The sequence below is a fragment of the Rana temporaria genome, chromosome 1 (assembly GCF_905171775.1).
Source record: "Rana temporaria chromosome 1, aRanTem1.1, whole genome shotgun sequence".
Taxonomy (NCBI): Eukaryota; Metazoa; Chordata; class Amphibia; order Anura; family Ranidae; genus Rana; species Rana temporaria.
In genome coordinates this window covers 322,828,381-322,846,999 of record NC_053489.1, presented here as the reverse complement: position 1 = coordinate 322,846,999, position 18,619 = coordinate 322,828,381, and the positions used below count along the sequence as shown (strand labels likewise).

Sequence of the window (18,619 nt, the reverse complement as noted above, 5' to 3'; positions counted from 1 at the left end):
AATGACATGCGATGGGCCAGATCACTTGGGAACACAGACTGTGAGTTATTAATGGTGACAGGTATACTACCTGCGAGACAGGTTGTGAGGGGAGGGGGAGATTATTTATAAGTGAATGGTTAACAGCTGTACCTACTGCTAAGCATTACATGGATGCCACAAACTGTACAGCTCAGAGCGCAAGTTATTCAAGCATGAACGACCTGCCTGTCACTGGAACGAGCCGTGCGCTTGCAAATTGAAGTCAAGAGGGAGAGGGGATGAGGGGACTTTGGAACAATGCTTTGCTCTCAGGCGGCACTGTCATCACAAAGTGAGGGACGGAGATGTGAAAGAGATAGCCCTGTCACGAAATATGATGCTCAAATTGCATGAGCATCAATGATAAAATTAAGAGATTTGTAACATTTCCTTTAGTCCCCCCCCCCCCCCCCCCCCCCACAATCCATGCACTCTGCTTCCCCTCCCAGTCCTCCAGGCCTTTTAGCAGAACAGATGTAAAATGTTTTCAGAGCAGATGCCAAGACACTGGGAAGAAAACACATTTTTTATAAGGAATACATTTTGATATTATATCTAGCAACTTGAGTTCTCAGGTTCAAACTTGGTTTCTGAAATGGGGACAGCCTCTACAAGCACAATAGAAAACAATGGGGGTCATTTACTAAAGGCAAAACTACTTTACACTACAAGTGCACTGAAAGTGAACTTTCAAGGGCAGTCGCTGTAGATCCGAGGGGGACATGCAAGGAAAATAAAAAACAGCATTTTAGCTTGCACATGATTGGATGATAAAATCAGCAGAGCTCCCCCTTATTTCAGATCTACCCCTCAGATTTACAGCAATTGCACTTCCAAGTGCACTGCAAGTGGATGGAGGATGTGTACTGGATGGGGGGATGTATAATGGATGGGGAGGCTGTGTACTGTATGGGGGGATGTATAGTGGATGGGGAGGCTGTTTATTGGATGGGGGGATGTATAGTGGATGGGGAGGCTGTGTACTGGATGGGGGATGTTTAGTGGATGTGGGGGAATGTATAGTGGACCGGGGGCTGTGTACTGGTTAGGGGGATGTATATTGGATGTGGGGGAATGTATAGTGGATGGGGGGCTGTGTACTGGATAGGGGGATGTGTACTGGATAAGGGGCTGTGTACTGGATGGGGGGGTGTATAATGGACAGGGGCTGTATACTGGGGAGGGGGGCTGTATAATGGATGGGGGGATGTATAATGAATGGGAGGATGTATAATGGATAGGTGGGATGTGTACTGGATGGGGTGGATGTTTAATGGATGGGGGAGTGTGTACTGGGGAGGGACTGTGAAAACATTAAATTAGGGTGCGTGTTATACGCCTGTGCGTGTTATACGCCGATAAATACGATCGTTATAGGCAAAAAGCACAAGCTACAAAATTAGATATGTTAAAAACCGGCTAATGTTTTTGAAAATATTCCGCTTTGTAAATTCAGTAATACAACCTACAGCTGAGCCACAGCTATTAATGTAATGCATATGTTAACCATATACTGGTTAGACTAATACAGTATATAGTTATGTACTGAATTGAGTTCCTTATACTTCAAGTAATGTTAAATCATATTTCAATGACTTAAAGTTATCCATGAAAACTATACTAATCTACAGCGATGCGTGTCTTTTAAATATGGTCACATTGACTAGACAGGGACACTTGGGTTTGTTTAAACTCCTTTTATGGATGCTAGAAAGTGCTGACTGCCTTTCAGTCTAGCAAAGATGTTGCTTCACAGAGCTGTCTGAGGGATTTGTAACAGCACAGTAAACAAAATCCACAGGATAATTATGAAACATATGGTGCATAACCACCAGTCTGTTTATTTTATGGAAGTTAACATTATTTACAGTGTTTTGTGGTTAAAATTAATAGATGGGTGTCGTCCAAAAATAGAGACTTTTTCTTTCTCTTTTAAAGTGTTTACATAAACCATTCCAGTCCGCATCTGCAGAAAGACTCTGTCTATAAAGACAAAGCACTCTGATTGTTTTTGTATGTTTTTAATGATGTCTGAAAAAGATGTAATCCAATAGCAGAAATGCTGCCAGCAACATTAACGAGTATGGTGAAAATCAAGCAATTTTCTGCTACACCAAGTTTACAGGACAACATAATAAAACATCTAATTTAGTTCTAAATCAAATGTTTCCCGATCCTTATTAGCAGAGCACTTAATGCTGATGCTTTTGTCTAATAAGAGCTTTTTGGTTGACTGTCTTCTCCCATATTAATATGATTGACACATGTAACTCAGTCAATCATGACCGTTCTCTGTTGATAATGATCTAGTTATTGTCTAAGCTACTTTTGCTTGGTTTATTTAGGCAGGGCCATTCTTCAGTGGATCAAAAGTTGGATAAGGGCTCATGTATTTGGGTGGTTTGGCCTATACAGCAAAAATACCTTGCATTGTTGGGTGCTTGGGACGTGCAGCATACAGCATGCCGCAAACAGCCTGTATGCCGTTTTATATGCTGTTCAGAGTGGTACTTGCTTTTGAGACAGTAGACATTCAAGAACAAATGTTCTGAACACAGAATACATGTCTTCATAATTGTTGGTATTCACATATGAATTTTATTCACCACTAGGGAGATCCAGGAAGATCATATTTTATTATAACATAAAAAACCTGAATGTCCCCTCTCCACATGGGAAGGGATATGTACTTCCAAATGAGAGGACATACCCTGAACTCCATTGAATCCAATGTTTTTCATGGTGTTAGAATGACTTATTAAGATTACTAGGTTCTACCGTCTTCCCATAAGCTATAATGACTGAAAATGGTTGAGCATAGATCATAAGCCTGCAGTTATATCTTTCGGATGTGATAAAGATAGCCATTTTAGAGGGAGTAGTCTTTGGCTGCTGTGGAGCATGGAGTTACTGTATATACCTTCTGTTCTTCCTTTGATTAAAATTATAACTCCTTTTGTTATTATCATATATGCATTTTATGCTGTGGAAATTGTGACTTGTTTGAAATCCTTATTGCCACGTCTTTACTCTCTGTGAAAATCTTCAATAAAAAAACGTATTAACGGAAAACCCTATAGGTCTTATTTATTAAAGACTCCTGATAAAGAATGCTCCTGTTACCTCTAACAGGCAGACCTCCCACTCCCCTGTTTAAATCACATAGTACTGTATGGGGGAAGGAAAGTCATCTGTATTTCTTCAAAAAAATAATAATACACTTAAAATGTGCCCATTCTGTCTGGGGACATAGGACACTGGGGTTGATGTACAAAATATTGTGCAGCTCTGCATGGTAGCCAATCAGCTTCCAGGTTTTATTGGCAAAGTTTAATTGAACAAACAGACGTTAGAAGCTATTATGCACAGATTTTGCACTTTCCAGTTTTAGTAAATCAACCCCAATGCGACCATGTTCATAAATGTTTGCGGGCCTTCTCCTCAGAAACATCTCAAAGATGAAAATTTCATTTTAGGCATTGCATCACATTATGTATGGTGCATGAATGGTAACACATAACAAACATATAGTGAGGTTATATTAATTTTGACTGCAAAAGTGGAAATACATTTTAAGCCTAATTCCCCCATACACACGATTGGAATTTCCAAAGGAAAAGGACTTTTTCCATCGGAATTTCCGATCGTGTGTAGCCCCATCAGAGTTTTTTCATCAGAAATTACGATGAATTCCATCAGACTTTAGATATAGAACATGTTCTATATTTTTCCGATGGAATTCCGTCGGAATTCCGATGTGATGTGGCCGGGCAAAAGCCTGATCGTGTGTACACGGCATAATACATACTGCATTAAGGGCTGGCTTCCATCTATGTTTTTCTGTAGTGTTCACAATAATATGCCATGCCTGCATTAGTGCATTCATTTTAAATGGCACCCCTATGCACTAAAGGAATGCACCTCCAGTACACCTGTGTTCAGCACACCACCATACGTTACCTTGTGTTGTGGTGTGCTGTTTTGTGCAGCTGTATTTTTGATTTGTTGTGGTGTGTTGGCAGCTCATTCAAATAATTGGGCTGCTTTAACACAACACATGATAATGGATGAGAAAAAATACATTAATGCATGTGATTTAAATGTATGTAAACACTAACATTAATGTTTCTTATTTGCTCCGTTTCGGCCTTTTAAATATACTACTGAAAGTGTTTTGTTATATCTGTTTAATGAATGCATAACATATCTGTTTTTCCTGTCAGAAATTTGGAGCTGTCCTATGCACTCCTCATGTGTTATCTCAAATAATACACACTGCTGCCATATTTGTATGTCCAGAGAGCAGATAGAAAGCTTACTGTTTTGTTTTTGTTCTTTCCCTGCTAAATAAGTTTTAAGAGGCTTAGAGACCAACACAAATTCCTGCTGGTCCTGGCTGGGGAGAGAAGAGACTTCTGACATCACATATCACATAACTTGTAGACCAGAATTTCTGGTTACATAACAGCAGTACTTACCCACAAAATATTGATATAAGTTACTGTGAGACTTGAAACTCTGCTTGCTATTACTTGAGTCAAAATAAATGCCAGTAAATAACTTGTCAATAAATGTACTAGATTTGTCAAATGCACTGTTTTCAGAAATACAATCCATTAAAATTCATTTAAAATTCATATTCCTGCATTTTTTTTTATAAAAGTTAGGTTTTGGGTTAATGCAGCCAGGATGCTGTCTTATTTTATCTATCAGGAACAGGAGCTGGAAAAGGATGTTTGAGCCTTCCAGTGTAACAGAAAAAAAAAGAGTGCCATTACTTATTATTGCCACAAAACTAGAAACTCCCTCATGGAGATTTTACCCTTTAATGTGGAACAGTTTAAAGTTTATAAGCAAATCTATGTGTTTAATTTTACTTGGGCTGCATGTCCAAAAAATCCTATGTAGGCTTAGGCCTCGTACACACGACCGAGGAACTCGACGGGCGAAACACATCGTTTTGCTCGTCGAGTTCCTTGTTAGGCTGTCGAGGAACTCGACGAGCCAATTTTCTCTATTCCCGTCGAGGAAAAAGAGAACTTGCTCTCTTTTTGGCTCGTCGAGTTCCTCGACAGTTTCCTCGTCTAAAAATGTACACACGACCGGTTTCCTTGGCAAAAAAAAAAAAACAGCAAGTTTCTTGCTGGTTTTTGCCGAGAAACTCGGTCGTGTGTACGAAGCCTAAGGCTGTTGGATGGATACTTGAGACCTGAATAGATTGCTTTTGATTTCAAACGTTTACAGAAAACTGTACTTTTTTTGAAAAGCAATTTTAGTACATATAGCAGCACTATCATTGGACATATCTAGCTGTTATGCCGTGTACACACGATCGGTTCGTCTGATGAAAACGGTCTGATGGACCGTTTTCATCAGACGAACCGATTGTGTGTGGGCCCCATCGTTTTTTTTTCCCATCGGTGAAAAAACTTAGAACCTGTTTTAAAATTATCTGATGGTTAAAAAAACCATAGAAAAAAACGATCATCTGTGGGGAAATCCATTGGTTAAAAATCAACGCATGCTCATAATCAAGTCGACGCATGCTGGGAAGCATTGAACTTAATTTTTCTCAGCACGTCGTTGTGTTTTACGTCACCGCGTTCTGACACAAAAGTTTTTTTAACTGATGGTGTGTAGGCAAGACTGATGAAAGTCAGCTTCATCGGATATCTGATGAAAAAATCCATCGGTCCGTTTTCATCGGATGAACCGATCGTGTGTACAGGGCATAAGACCATTAAAGGAGGTTTGACCAGAAAATAACTGATGTCATAAAAACCTTTTATTAGTTTTAAAACTTACAGTGTATTGCGTGTTGACATCGATAAAAATAAAGCTAATGTTCTGTTTTGTTAATTACCGGTATGCTTTATTTTTTTTTAAGAATTTAAATAATGTATGATGTTTATAGGAGATGGCTTTATTCACAGGAAATTGTGCGTGTTCTTACAAATTATATTTAAGTGCTTGTAACCTTAAAAATAAATAAATATCATTTATCTGTCTCTTAAAGTTATTGCTATTAGTTTTTTAATAATGTTACTGTAACTTCTTATCTTCCTGTTAATAAACTGACCATGCTAGCAGGAAAACTGTTTGATCAGTTTACGTCTTCTGTCATCCCACATATAGATACAAAAACAGTGTGCCTGTATCTTCCATGATCAGCTTAAAGCCCCCCCAGCCATTCCTCCTCCATTGATTGCCACTGGACTTTGCTGGGCAAAGGAAAAGTGATGCCATGCCACCGGGTATGATTGTGCTTCATTTCCTTGGAAACATTGACGTTCAGTGACATTATGTCAATTCCTGAAATGACATCTGCCCCGCTCTATAAAACCCCACTTGCAGGTCTGTGAAGAGCAGTCATGTGACTTAAACATTTACAGCCTAGTAAAGGCACATTTTTTGTTTTTTGTTTTATGTAACCAAGCATTATTCAAATGTATTGTAGCATCTAAGGTCCATATATGTGATGATGTCACACCAAATATTATTATGCATATATGATTTCTTACCATTTCTAAATATCTCACCTGAAGTATGTATCCGCGAACATAATCCCGCAGCGTCCATCCTAAGCCGTGCAGTATGTGCAGTACCTCTTCTTGTTTGAGGACACTGAAGAGCCGGTCAAGCAGGATCTTGAGCCGCACAGGTACAGCCTGTGTACCATAGAGCATAAGACTGCTGATGTCAAACACTACGTTAGATTGTACAATTTCCACTTGTGTTGGGTGGTACAGGTGCTGAGTGCTGAGCTTGTCCAAAGCTGTAGTAATAGAGAAATACAAAAATAAAAAGATGCTTGTATTAAAAGATCAGTCCATAATGTTGATAACTTGTAAGTGGATTTTTCAAGCAACAAGGTCTAAGTCACTCTCAGTCTTGTTTTAACTCAATTAGGAATCTTCTGGCTCTAGAAATGGCAATACTGACGGCAGGAGGGATTTTACACCAAAGCTGCAGGAGCTTAGAGAATATGCCCCTTAAGGATAATGCATTGTCTAGCAAAGCACTGTACGCTTCTGCACAATCAAGGGGACTATGGAAATCTCTGCGCTTTCTAGCCAGAGAATGAAGTCATGCAAAAATAGAAGCGGATAAACAAAGTTCTCCAAGAATTGTTTATTTTTAGACATTTCTGTCATTCCACAACTCACTATGAAGAAAAGTGATTTATTACTAATGCTAAAATGAGCAAACTTGGCAAAGTATCAGTTTAAATTATGTTATTCATTTTATAAAGGAACCTTGACATTAAAAAAAATGATATATTGATTATTAGATTTATCTAAACTCTCACACAATTAATATTACCAATACTTGCTATAACTAATGTTCTAAAAGTATTTAAAACTGTACTGTCTAATCAGAGGCTGCCTATTTGGACACATTATTCTGGAAGAGTTTGCATGATTTCTTGCTACAAGCTTATACTTATAAGTTCTCCAGGTCCACTCTCCCTGTTACTACAACCCAACATAATCCAGCTGAGTCACACCAAGGAACTGCCCCCAGAATAGACTCATTTAAAAAAAAAAATCCCCATTTTAAGCCTAACAATTTTAAGGCTGATTTACTAAAGTATTTGAGGAATTCTACATGATAAATTGTGTGCATATTCACTTAAATTATTAAATCACTGCATGTGTGGATGAATAACTTAATGCAGAGTTCCACCCAAAAATGAAACTTCTGCTTTAAGGGAAGGTGACCCCCTGACATGCCACATTTGGCATGTAATTTTTTGGGAAGGGGAGTGGAAACCCACAGTAGTGATGCCGGTGCCGCGGAGAGGAGGGGGAGACGAGCTGGGCTTCGTTCCCCCGCATCACTGGACCCTGGGACAGGTGAGTGTCCGATTAATAAAAGTCAGCAGCTGCAGTATTTGTAGCTGCTGACTTTTAATACATATATATTTTTTACTAGGACTACCGCTTTAAGTAAGTATTCCCACAGTTTAATGAGTGAACATTCTAAAATTTCTTTAGTAACTTTGTGTCTGTGTTTTACATCACCATGCATTAAGGCAGGGGTCTCCAAACTGCTGCCCGAGGGCCAGTGGTGGCACTTTGCTAGCCTTTATGCGGCCCTTGGGGCACAAGTCCTTCCACTGACACCAACAATGGGGCACTATATCTTTTACCAATTCCATCGATACCAATGATGGAATACTATTCCTTCTACTAGTATGGGGGAATATTCCTCCTATTGACCACCAACCCATATGACTAGAGCCATCTGACTTATTTGCCTATTATGGCACCATGCCTTTATGATGATCACCTAAACCCCCCCCCCTTTTCTTTTCTTTCCCAGTCCCTGCTGTAATTACCTCTGGGGATACTGAGCTGTCAGTGCTCATACAGCCAGTCCAGTGGAATGGAGGTTTGAAAATACTTTTCTTCTCCTTCCTTTCTGTGCAGACTTCCAGGAGGGACCATAGAAATTCTGATTAGTCAGTGCCATCGAAGAGCATCGATCTAATTCATCCCAGGAGCACTGCACTGGGAAGAGGGAGAATAGCGAGGATGTCAAATCCTCAGCCCACTGGGCCGGCTGAGTGGGCACTGACAGCTTAGCATCTCTGGATGTAGTGCGGACCAGGGGGTGGGGAAGGTGTACAGTGTTAGTTCACCTTTAATTTGTTTCTGTAAAGGTGAACTAATACTTTAAGTTTTTAATGCAAATTGTGTGTTACTTTAGATAAACTAATCAGTCAAAGTTATCTATCTTCCAAAGAGATAACAGTGTCAAAATAGAAATCCAGGTAAACAGTTAAAAACACAGTTGAAATACATCCATTCAAATTTGTTTCTTGCCAAAACAGTTGCAATTCTGTTCTGCCAGATTTGTTATTCACTTCCCTCTTCCACATGTGGTGTAGCCAGGAATATCAGTCTACTGTTTACTAGTTCAATTTTACAACATTTCCAGGTTACCTTCTTTCTTGTTGCTTAACCTCCCTGGCGGTATGATTATGTCTGGAATTACGTACCAAAAGCGGTACAATTATTTTGCAAGGAAATTTGGTGTTTTATACTGTAGGCCTGTAATTTTTAGGAATAACTCACTTAAATCTGACCAAACAAGAGTCTTGTAGGCATCCCGTGTATGATTTTTTTTAAAAAACAAAATTATAAATTATAATATAATAAATAATTATAACAAATAATAATATAATTATAATAAAAATGATTCAATAATGTAATCAACTCAAAATCACTGAAATTTGCTCAGTTGCAGAATTGTCGCTGTCATTACTTTTATTTTTTTATGACGAATTTCCCCACAAATCGCTATCGCACAATTCTGCAAGTGATTATAATTTATTATCGCTGTTTTCTAGCTGCTCTAAAACCATTTTTGACATAAAGGGACACTTTTGGACAATCTACAGTTTTCAGGCAGAAAGAATAGTTTTTATTATATAAATGTACATGTAGGGCACTGGGCAGACCACTAGGGACAAGGGGTGTGTGTATTTTTTACATACAGTACTGTAATCTATAAGATCACAGTATACTGTATGTAAGGTGTTTGTTTACTTTTTTGAATTTGGCGCCGTTCTCCGCCCCGTGCGTCGTAACGTCGCAGGGAACGGAGATTGGCGGCACACAGGGACACTGTGAATCGAGCGAGGACCCGCTCCAGGGACAAGGTAAGTAACTTGCCTGTGGATCCAGCGAGAAGGTAAGCCGCTGCACGCCGCTGCACACTCTGCACATCCACCCCGAGCGTGACTCGGGGATACCGATAATAACATAAAAAATCCACCCCGAGTCACGCTCGGGTTTACCGCCAGGGAGGTTAATCTCATTGCTTAATCTAAGTGGTGTCATAGGAAGCTGCAAAACTGAGTCAGAAAATGTGTTTTCTGCTTGATTATGTGGGTGCTGGGTGGCAGGGGGTCTGAGACTGGTTAAGGATAATTAAAAATGATTTGGCAAGTAAAACAGTAAACATATACAGTGGATATAAAAAGTCTACACACCCCTGTTAAAATGTCAGGTTTCTGTGATGTAAAAAAATGATACAAAGATAAATCATTTTAGAACTTATTCCACCTTTAATGTGACGTATAAACTGTACAACTCAATTGAACAAAAAACTGAAATCTTAAAAAAATAATAATAATAGTATGGTTGCATAACTGTGCACACCCTTAAACTAATACTGTCTTGAAGCACCTTTTGATTTGATTACAGCACTCAGTCTTTTTGGGTAGGAGTCAATCAGCATGGCACATCTTGCCTTGCCAATATTTGCCCACTCTTCTTTGAAAAATCACTCCAAACCTGTCAGATTGCGAGGGCATCTCATATGCACAGCCCTCTTCAGATCACCCCATTCAGGTCTGGGCTCTAGCTGGGCCATTCCAAAAGGTGACTCCTCTTCTGGTGAAGTTATTCCTTTGTTGATTTGGATGTATGCTTTGGGTCATTGTCATGCTGAAAGATAAAGTTCCTCTTCATGTTCAGCTTTCTAGCATTTGTGCTAATATTGACTGGGATTTTGAACTGTTCATAATTCTCTCTACCTTGACTAATTCCTGTGTTCCAGCTGAAGAAAAACAGCCCCAAAGCATGATGCTGCCACCACCATGCTTCACTGTGTGTATGGTGTTCTTTTGGTGATGTGCAGTGCTATTTTTTTGCCAAACATATCTCTTTTGGAATTATGGCCAAAAAGTTCAACCTTGGTTTCCTCAGACCATAACACATTTTCCCACATGCTTTTGGGAGACTTCAGATGTGTTTTTGCAAAGTTTAGCTGGGCTTGGATGTTTTTCTTCATAAGAAAAGTCTTCCGTCTTGCCACTCTTCCCCATATCCCAGACATGAAGAATAAGGGAGATTGTTGTCACATGTACCACACAGCCAGTACTTACCAGATATTCATACAGCTCCTTTATTGTTGCTGTAGGCCTCTTGGCAGCCTCCCTGACCAGTTTTCTTCTTGTCTTTTCATCAATTTTTGTGGGGCGTCCAGTTCTTGGTAATGTCACTGTTGTGGCATATTTTCTCCACTTGATGATGACTGTCTTCACTGTGTTCCATGGTATATCTAATGCCTTGGAAATTCTTTTGTACCCTTCTCCTGACTGATACCTTTTAACAATGAGATCCCTCTGATGCTTTTGAAGCTTTCTGCAGGCCATGGCTTTTGCTGTAGGATGCGACTAAGAAAATGTCAGGAAAGACCTACTAGAACAGCTGAACTTTATTTTGGGTTAATCAGATGGCAGGTGTATACTGACTCATATTTGACATGAATTGGAATGTGATTGCTTTCTGAACACAGCTACATCCCCAGTTGAAAGAGGGTGTGCTCACTTAAGCAACCACATGTATTTATTTATTTTACCCCCCCCCCCTCCCCCTAAAAGATTTCAGTTTGTTTTTCAATTGAGTTGTACAGTTTAGAGGACACATTAAAGGTGGAAACATTTCTGAAATTATTTATCTTTGTCCAAAAAAATTTTTACATCACAGAAACCTGACATTTTAAATGTGTTTTTAGGGGGTTGCTAAATATTCAGGTCCATTTTAAGTTAACAATCTATGTTGAAATGTGTAAGTAAACGCAATGAGGTGGCAAGGTCTGGTGCAGTTTTGCAAGTAGGATGCACAACATATTATTAAACGGAAACTCGAACATATCATATAGAACACCAGGACATTAAAATAAGTGCCTACTACTGTGCTATAATTCTTTACTTATCGCTTGTACAGTAAGCTGCCCACACATTGAAATATTCCTTTGTATTTATAATTGTCTCATCAGCTGATTTACTCACATACAGCTTGTTCATTCACTCGCTTTTAATATTGTGTTAGTATTAAATACACAACACTATGAAAGTTTAATCTTCAGTCTGTCTTCCCCTAACCTAAATTAGAAGCTGTAAGTAAAACATTGCAATGTTAGCAGTGAAAGTGAATGTTTATCTGATAAGCACTTCAGCTGTGAGCATCACTTTTACTCGCCAAAACTACACTCGCTGTGAGTGCGCAGAGCTTGAATGTGTGCAGTCACTGAAAAAGGAGTAATTACACATTGAACGAGGGGAACTTAATGAATCTTAAAACCACATACTTTGCAGAGTAAAGAAGCTGACATTTTGGAGGAAGTGGACTGAAAAGGGTCCTTGTGTTTCACAAGAATGACATACACAGCTGTGGCAAATTCTAAATTTAAAGTGCTTATTTCGTAGTTTTTCAACTGGTGAGTTTGTAAAGTTTGTTTTGGTTGAATGTCAAGAACAGATTGGCTTTCTATTCAGCCTACGGACCAGAGCCTTTTCATTGGTATTTATATACATATGGCTGCTTCTGGTTATTCTCCATGGAGACATTTAGGGCGTAATTTATACAAGAGGTGGTGGAATTAAAAAGAAGTGCTATGATGCTGTAAGAAGTTGACCAATCTTTGTATGTTCAGTGTGATAATGGCTTGAAAAGCCTTTAATTTCCACATATGCTGTAATCCCTCATTTGTCTTCTAAGGATAGCAACATGACTGAGTCCTACAAAGTCTTGTTATCTGGTTCCTAAAGTATTTTATATTGCAAAATTGTAAAAGGCTTTCTCACCAACCTGTAATGACTTGGGAAACATTCAAAGATGGGAATACCAGTGCAAGATGTCTTTCTGAACTTCACACTGAAGTAAGCCAAGCACAGAAAATATTTGCTGGCACACAGCAGAAAGGGGTTTGACCAATGGAAATTCTTCATGTGTTAATATACATGCACTGTTATGCTTGCAACAAATTAATGTAAACGCTACCTCTATGAGAACTCAATTGTTTCCGAGTTAATTCCTTTGAAAAGTGCTTATCTTAAAAACCAGGTACTACATTGCAGGAAAAAGTAATCAGGTCTCTGGTCACTCTGAAATGGATTGCACAATGGCCACAGCGAGAACTGTGTCCAGAAAAAAGAAACTTAGCCACAGACCAGAATCTGAAAATTTGTGTTACATGTTTTGCCCAGCCAACAGGCTTAGTCTTAATTCTCTGATGTTGTTCTCCTGTATTAAGTGGGCATTTGCATTTAACTACTGAACAAACAGAAAACCCACAGCACACTACTTTGAAAAACACTAAACAGACTGAAGGTGACCTTATTTTCACCATTCAGCTCTTAAATAGACTTCCCTTTAAGCCCTCCACTCTGTAACATGCACTTTCTACCTTTCCTTCTCACAGTTATGGCCTCTTTCTTTAAATCCTCTTTCCTTCACCCTGGCATCTTTACAAACTCTTTAAAACAAGCACTGGTCCCCCACATACTTAAAAAGCCATAACTGGATCTCACCAATCTCAACAATCCTTGGCTTATGTCATTGCTCCCCTTTACGTCCAAACTCCTTGAATGTCTAGTCTACAACTGCTTGAGGTACCACTTCACTGAGCATAACCTTGATACCTTTCAGTCTGAATTTCACCCTTAATACTCCACAGAAACTGCTCTCCTAAAACTCACAAATGGTTTACTAATGGCTAAAATGGTCACTATTCTGTACTCTTAATCCTAGTAAACATTGATAATTCTTTTTCGTTCAACCCAATGGGTACCACTTTACTAACAATCCAATGTTAGTACAGCAATCTCCCCTGCCCAACCCACCAAAACACTCCGGTAAGCTGGACAGGAGCCGATCATGCCCCTTCGACAGAAGCTGGCTTAATGACCAGCTTCTGTCAGACCAGCTGCAGTACACACGGGCCAAATGGCGGGCAGTTTCTTTTGAACTGGATGATGCCGCTTAACATTCAACCTGTGTGTACGGGGCTTTACGCTTGGACCTCTTGACTGCCTTTAATACAGTTAACCTCCCCCTTTTCTCCAAATACTCCACTCATTTGGTCTCCATGACTGTATTTTTTTTGCTTTTCATCTTACCTATCCCACCACACCTTCACTTTTACCTACAATTCCTCTTCTTCGCCTCTTCCTTTTACTTCCAGGGCTCCCCAAGGCTCTGTTCTTGGACCCTCCCTATTCTCAATGGACTAAACTAAATTTTCCTTTTAGCTCCACATCCAATCGTGCTGCCTCAACCTCCACAACATCTCCAAAATATGCTACTTGTTAACCAATGACACCACAAAGCTTCTAACTTTCTCCCTGGTTATCTGTCACCTCAACTACTGCGACTCCCTCTTCCTTGGAGGACCTTTACATTGGCTATTACCCCTTCAGTCCATCATCAATGCTGCTGCCAGCCTCATCCACCTTACCAACTATTCAGTGTCTGATACCTCTCTCTACCAACCCCTCCTCTGGCTTCCAGTCACCCAATGAATAGAATTCTAAATGCTAACAACAACTTACAGAGCCGTCCACAACTCTGCCCTCTGTTACATCACTAACGTTCTTTTAAATAACCAACCAAATAAAAATGTTTTCATTCCCCCAAGACCTCCTGCTTTCTAGCTCCCTCATCACCTCATCCCAAAATTGAATTTTTAGCTTTTTTTTCATAGTTACATAGTTACATAGTTAGTCAGGTCGAAAAAAGACACAAGTCCATCCAGTTCAACCACAAAAAATAAAAAACAAAATAAAAAACAGTACAATCCTATACACCCAACTCCATACCCACAGTTGATCCAGAGGAAGGCAAAAAACCCCAGCAGAGCATGATCCAATTTGCTACAGCAGGGGAAAAAATTCCTTCCTGATCCCCCGAGAGGCAATCGAATTTACCCTGGATCAACTTTACCTACAAATCTTAGTACTCAGTTATATTCTGTACATTTAGGAAAGAATCCAGGCCTTTCTTAAAGCAATCTACTGAGCTAGCCAGAACCACCTCTGGAGGGAGTCTGTTCCACATTTTCACAGCTCTTTCACAGCTTTTCACCTGGTGATCCTAGTAGTAACACACTTCCTTTCCTAGAATGACACCCATCACCCAACAACAGGACTACAGAACTCCTCATCCTTATCTTTTCCAAAGTATAAGGGAAGTGTTATGTAGTCCATATAGAGAACTGGAGCGATGCTAACTGATAAGAGTGCAGCACAGGTAGAAAGCATAGGAAGTTATGAACACAATCTTCTGAGAGGATCAACAGATATGTGTTGCACTTATCAAATAGATATACCTTGCGTGGGCTAGGTAACAGGCCAAAACGGAGCAAATAAATTGTTAGGGCTTTCATATATAACGGCAACATTTAAAAGAGAAACAAATTCAAGTTTTGAACTTAATTGTGCTTTATTTTAAAATATACTGTTTACCAAGAGTAAGCTAACGCATGAGAGGAGTTTCTCCCAAAAAACACTCTGCAAGTGTTCAAAATGCGTTCTTTACTGTTTATTTTCTCTTAGTCTGTCCAACTACAAATATCTCAGTTTCAAAGAAAGATATAGTTGAGCTATGGTCTGCAGAGCTGCCAATTTTTGTGGGAAAATAAACAGGTTAATTTTGTTAAAATCGCAGCTTGCATAGCTCAAGAACAAGTATACAGAATCAGTTTTAAATAAAAAATAGATTCAGAAAAAGAAATTGAATGGCATTGACTGGGTTTATATGAGCTTAGGTGCAGATCAGTTGAGAACAGCAGGGCTAAGTAGGTTTGGTTAGAGGAGATGACAAGTGTTTCATTAGGAGCTTTTGAGACCTTACAGCCTCAAGCATCAAGCAGAACTGAGGGGATTGTAGTTATCACAGCATTGCATTAGTAGACATCTTCAAATCAAGTAAAAGTGTGCTGAACAGATGGTACAGAACACAGACATGTCACAGGTCTTGAGATCAGGTAGAGCTGGAGGAAAATGCATTCTAAAAAAAAACACTGCAGGGCTTTGTAGAGAGGATTTTAATGAAAACAGCCATGCTTGCTCACAGGACAAGATAACTCAACTGAATTTCTGCAGAAAACCCAGGCTGATTTTAGATGAACCTTCTGCCCGGACCTAATAGAAGGATGTCAGACCCAAATGGAAGCAAGGATTGAAGTGACTGTATACACTTTGTATTAGCTTTTTTTTAACAGTTATAAAGACTGAGTGTGTTTGGTATAGGTTGCATACAGTAAGGGAAATGACAGGTCTCTATTCTCCATTTAAGACTAGTCTAGATGTGTAGTTTATATTAAATATATATCCAAAATGTATTTTTTTGTTGTTTTAATAGATCGAAAAAACACATTTTGTTAGCTATGTCCCATTGGGAAGATTTTTCTCCACTTCCTGACCTGAAACACAACAATCTCAATAAATTAAGAAAAATTAAGTGGTCATCAAAATAAACATCCTCATAGAAAGATTTCAACTCTACTAAAATTGTTGTGACATATTTAAAATGTTAGATATTCCCTTTCAGACCCAATGATAATGGTCCCCAGGACAATGAGAGTGGTGAATCTTCCCATTGGAGATACAGAAATAATAAAAACATGATTAACTCGTTTCTATTCTATTCAGAATGAAAATAAATGTTTCATTAGGTAAGAATTTGATACAAATTAAAAAATGTATTCTATTTATATTGGGCCCGTTGGTCGTATTACTTCATATGCTCTAAGTTTATGGCAACCATACTCATCTCTATCCAATGGCTTAATGATAACTTTAATTATATTAAAACCAGCTGATGCATCATAGTCTAAACCTTAGAGAACACTGACACGTGGGAGCACTAAGGATGGAGAGCATCTTCCAAAAGCTCATAATCTGCAGGACGGGAAATTTTGTCAACACTTCCTCAAATAGCATCTCCAGGCAATGACTAAAATCAAGCCAATGGATAATTCCACCCTGGTAAGTTTTCTTCCAGGAAAGTTATAGATTTCATACACTCAAAAACTAGAAAACAGTAAGTTTCACACTTAATGATGAATACTGAGCATGTTTTTTACCTTAATTTTTAACCAGCATCTCAAATCCATAATTAAATCCATAAACAAACCACTGCGAATCGCTTTCAAAATTGTTTTAGAATTTACACGGATGTGTATTAGGAGTATTATTTACAATATTATGAATTTTAATATTGGTTTAAATACATTTTGTTTAATACAAAGCCAATTGTGCATAGTATAATATTGTGGCTATTTTCCAAATGACAATGGCTGTGATTGCAACATTTTAGAATTAGAATTTGAGTATATTTTAATTACTAAACAAAAACTGACAAAAAGATGCATCTCTTTATAGAAATCGTGGACAGTATACTAAATTCATAGGATAAATAAAACTGTCAAATGATTTGTTGCAGGCCTAAGATCAATCTATATATTAAAGGAAAATATGTTCTGTGTTTAATTATCCAGAAGAGATCTAGAGCTGCCTGAATATTCACTAATCTGGGAACTAAAGGATTTTATGCGAGTTAAAAAAAAAAACAGCCAAATAATTTGGTGTAACACTGTATAAGTTAGTGTAAATATGTGGGTACAGGATCTGTTACCACAGATATTTACCACCAAGATCCAGAGTTCTACAGGCAGCTTCTATTTATTAATAATATCATGTACACAGGGGATGTCACACAGCACATGTTTCTGCTGAACCAGTACAGAGTGCTACTGAACAAATGAATGCATACTTGTCATTAGAGTCATAATTAAGATATTGTAGAGAAGACTTATACGTACACACAATCCGAAAATCAGACTTTTTTCATTTAATAGTCACAAGTAGAAATTGAATAGGTTACTAAAGTCTCGAAAATTCTCGTATGACAGAAAAAAAAATCGGAAGTGATGTCATGTGTCATGAAAATTGTCCGATCTGGTATCGTACGAGGAACATTTTCGTGCATGTCCGATAAAATAATATCGGATTAACTGTCACGGTCGGCTCACGGAAGCCCTGTACTAACGATCCGATTATCGTACGATTCTTCCTCGGACGACATTTTTTTCGGATCGTGTGTACGGGCCATTAGACTATCAAGGGATATAGATCATGGTCTAAAAAAACTGCAATAACTGTTTCTTGGATTATATTAGCAAGTTTTTAGTTTCCAACTACAGCCTTTTATGACAAAAATCTATTTGTGAATCCATTGAGGATGATTTGCTCAAACTGGAAAGTTCAAAATCTGGTGCAGCTGTGCATGGTAGCCAAAAAAAACTGGAAGCTGATTGGCTACAATACGTTTCCAAAAAACAAGCAATGGTTTGACTTGAGTGCAATGCGTTTTTGGTGCACCCCTATAGACTTCAATGGAAAGTTATTTTTTTTAAACAGGGCGCTGAAGGTGCTGCAATCCAGACTTTTCATAAGTGGAGCGCACAGATGTGAATGGTTAGGGTTTTCTCTCACTGTCCCCAATTACCAACCAACCCCCCCCCCCGGTTATCCCTGGTATCCCTGGACCCAACCCCTGGTTCTGTCCGTAGACCCAAAACACCCCGCAAAACACCCCTGACCCCCCCTCTGTGCTTTCCAGTGTTTTAGTTAGAACAAAAAAAAAAAGGCTCCTAACTTTTTTAGCTGGCTCCTAGATTTAAAGCAAATTTGTCAAGCCCTGTGTTATATAAATGACATATTAAAAAATATAACAAGGGAGTTGTAGCAGTTTATAAAGTCATGAGCTGCAAATGATAATCCGCTGAAGTTTTAGGGGAA

At 38.8% G+C, this 18,619-nt stretch overlaps 1 protein-coding gene across 4 annotated transcripts in view; it reads right to left on the bottom strand.

Moving 5' to 3' along the window:
• The window catches only part of BNC2 (basonuclin 2), a 736,294-nt gene that overhangs the window by 125,532 nt on the left and 592,143 nt on the right, over nucleotides 1–18,619 (bottom strand). For all 4 annotated transcript variants that reach the window (XM_040360213.1, XM_040360192.1, XM_040360199.1 and 1 more), the window contains one exon: nucleotides 6,561–6,796. In XM_040360213.1, coding sequence (XP_040216147.1) covers nucleotides 6,561–6,796 — 236 coding nt within the window. The remainder of the gene's footprint in view (nucleotides 1–6,560; nucleotides 6,797–18,619) is intronic.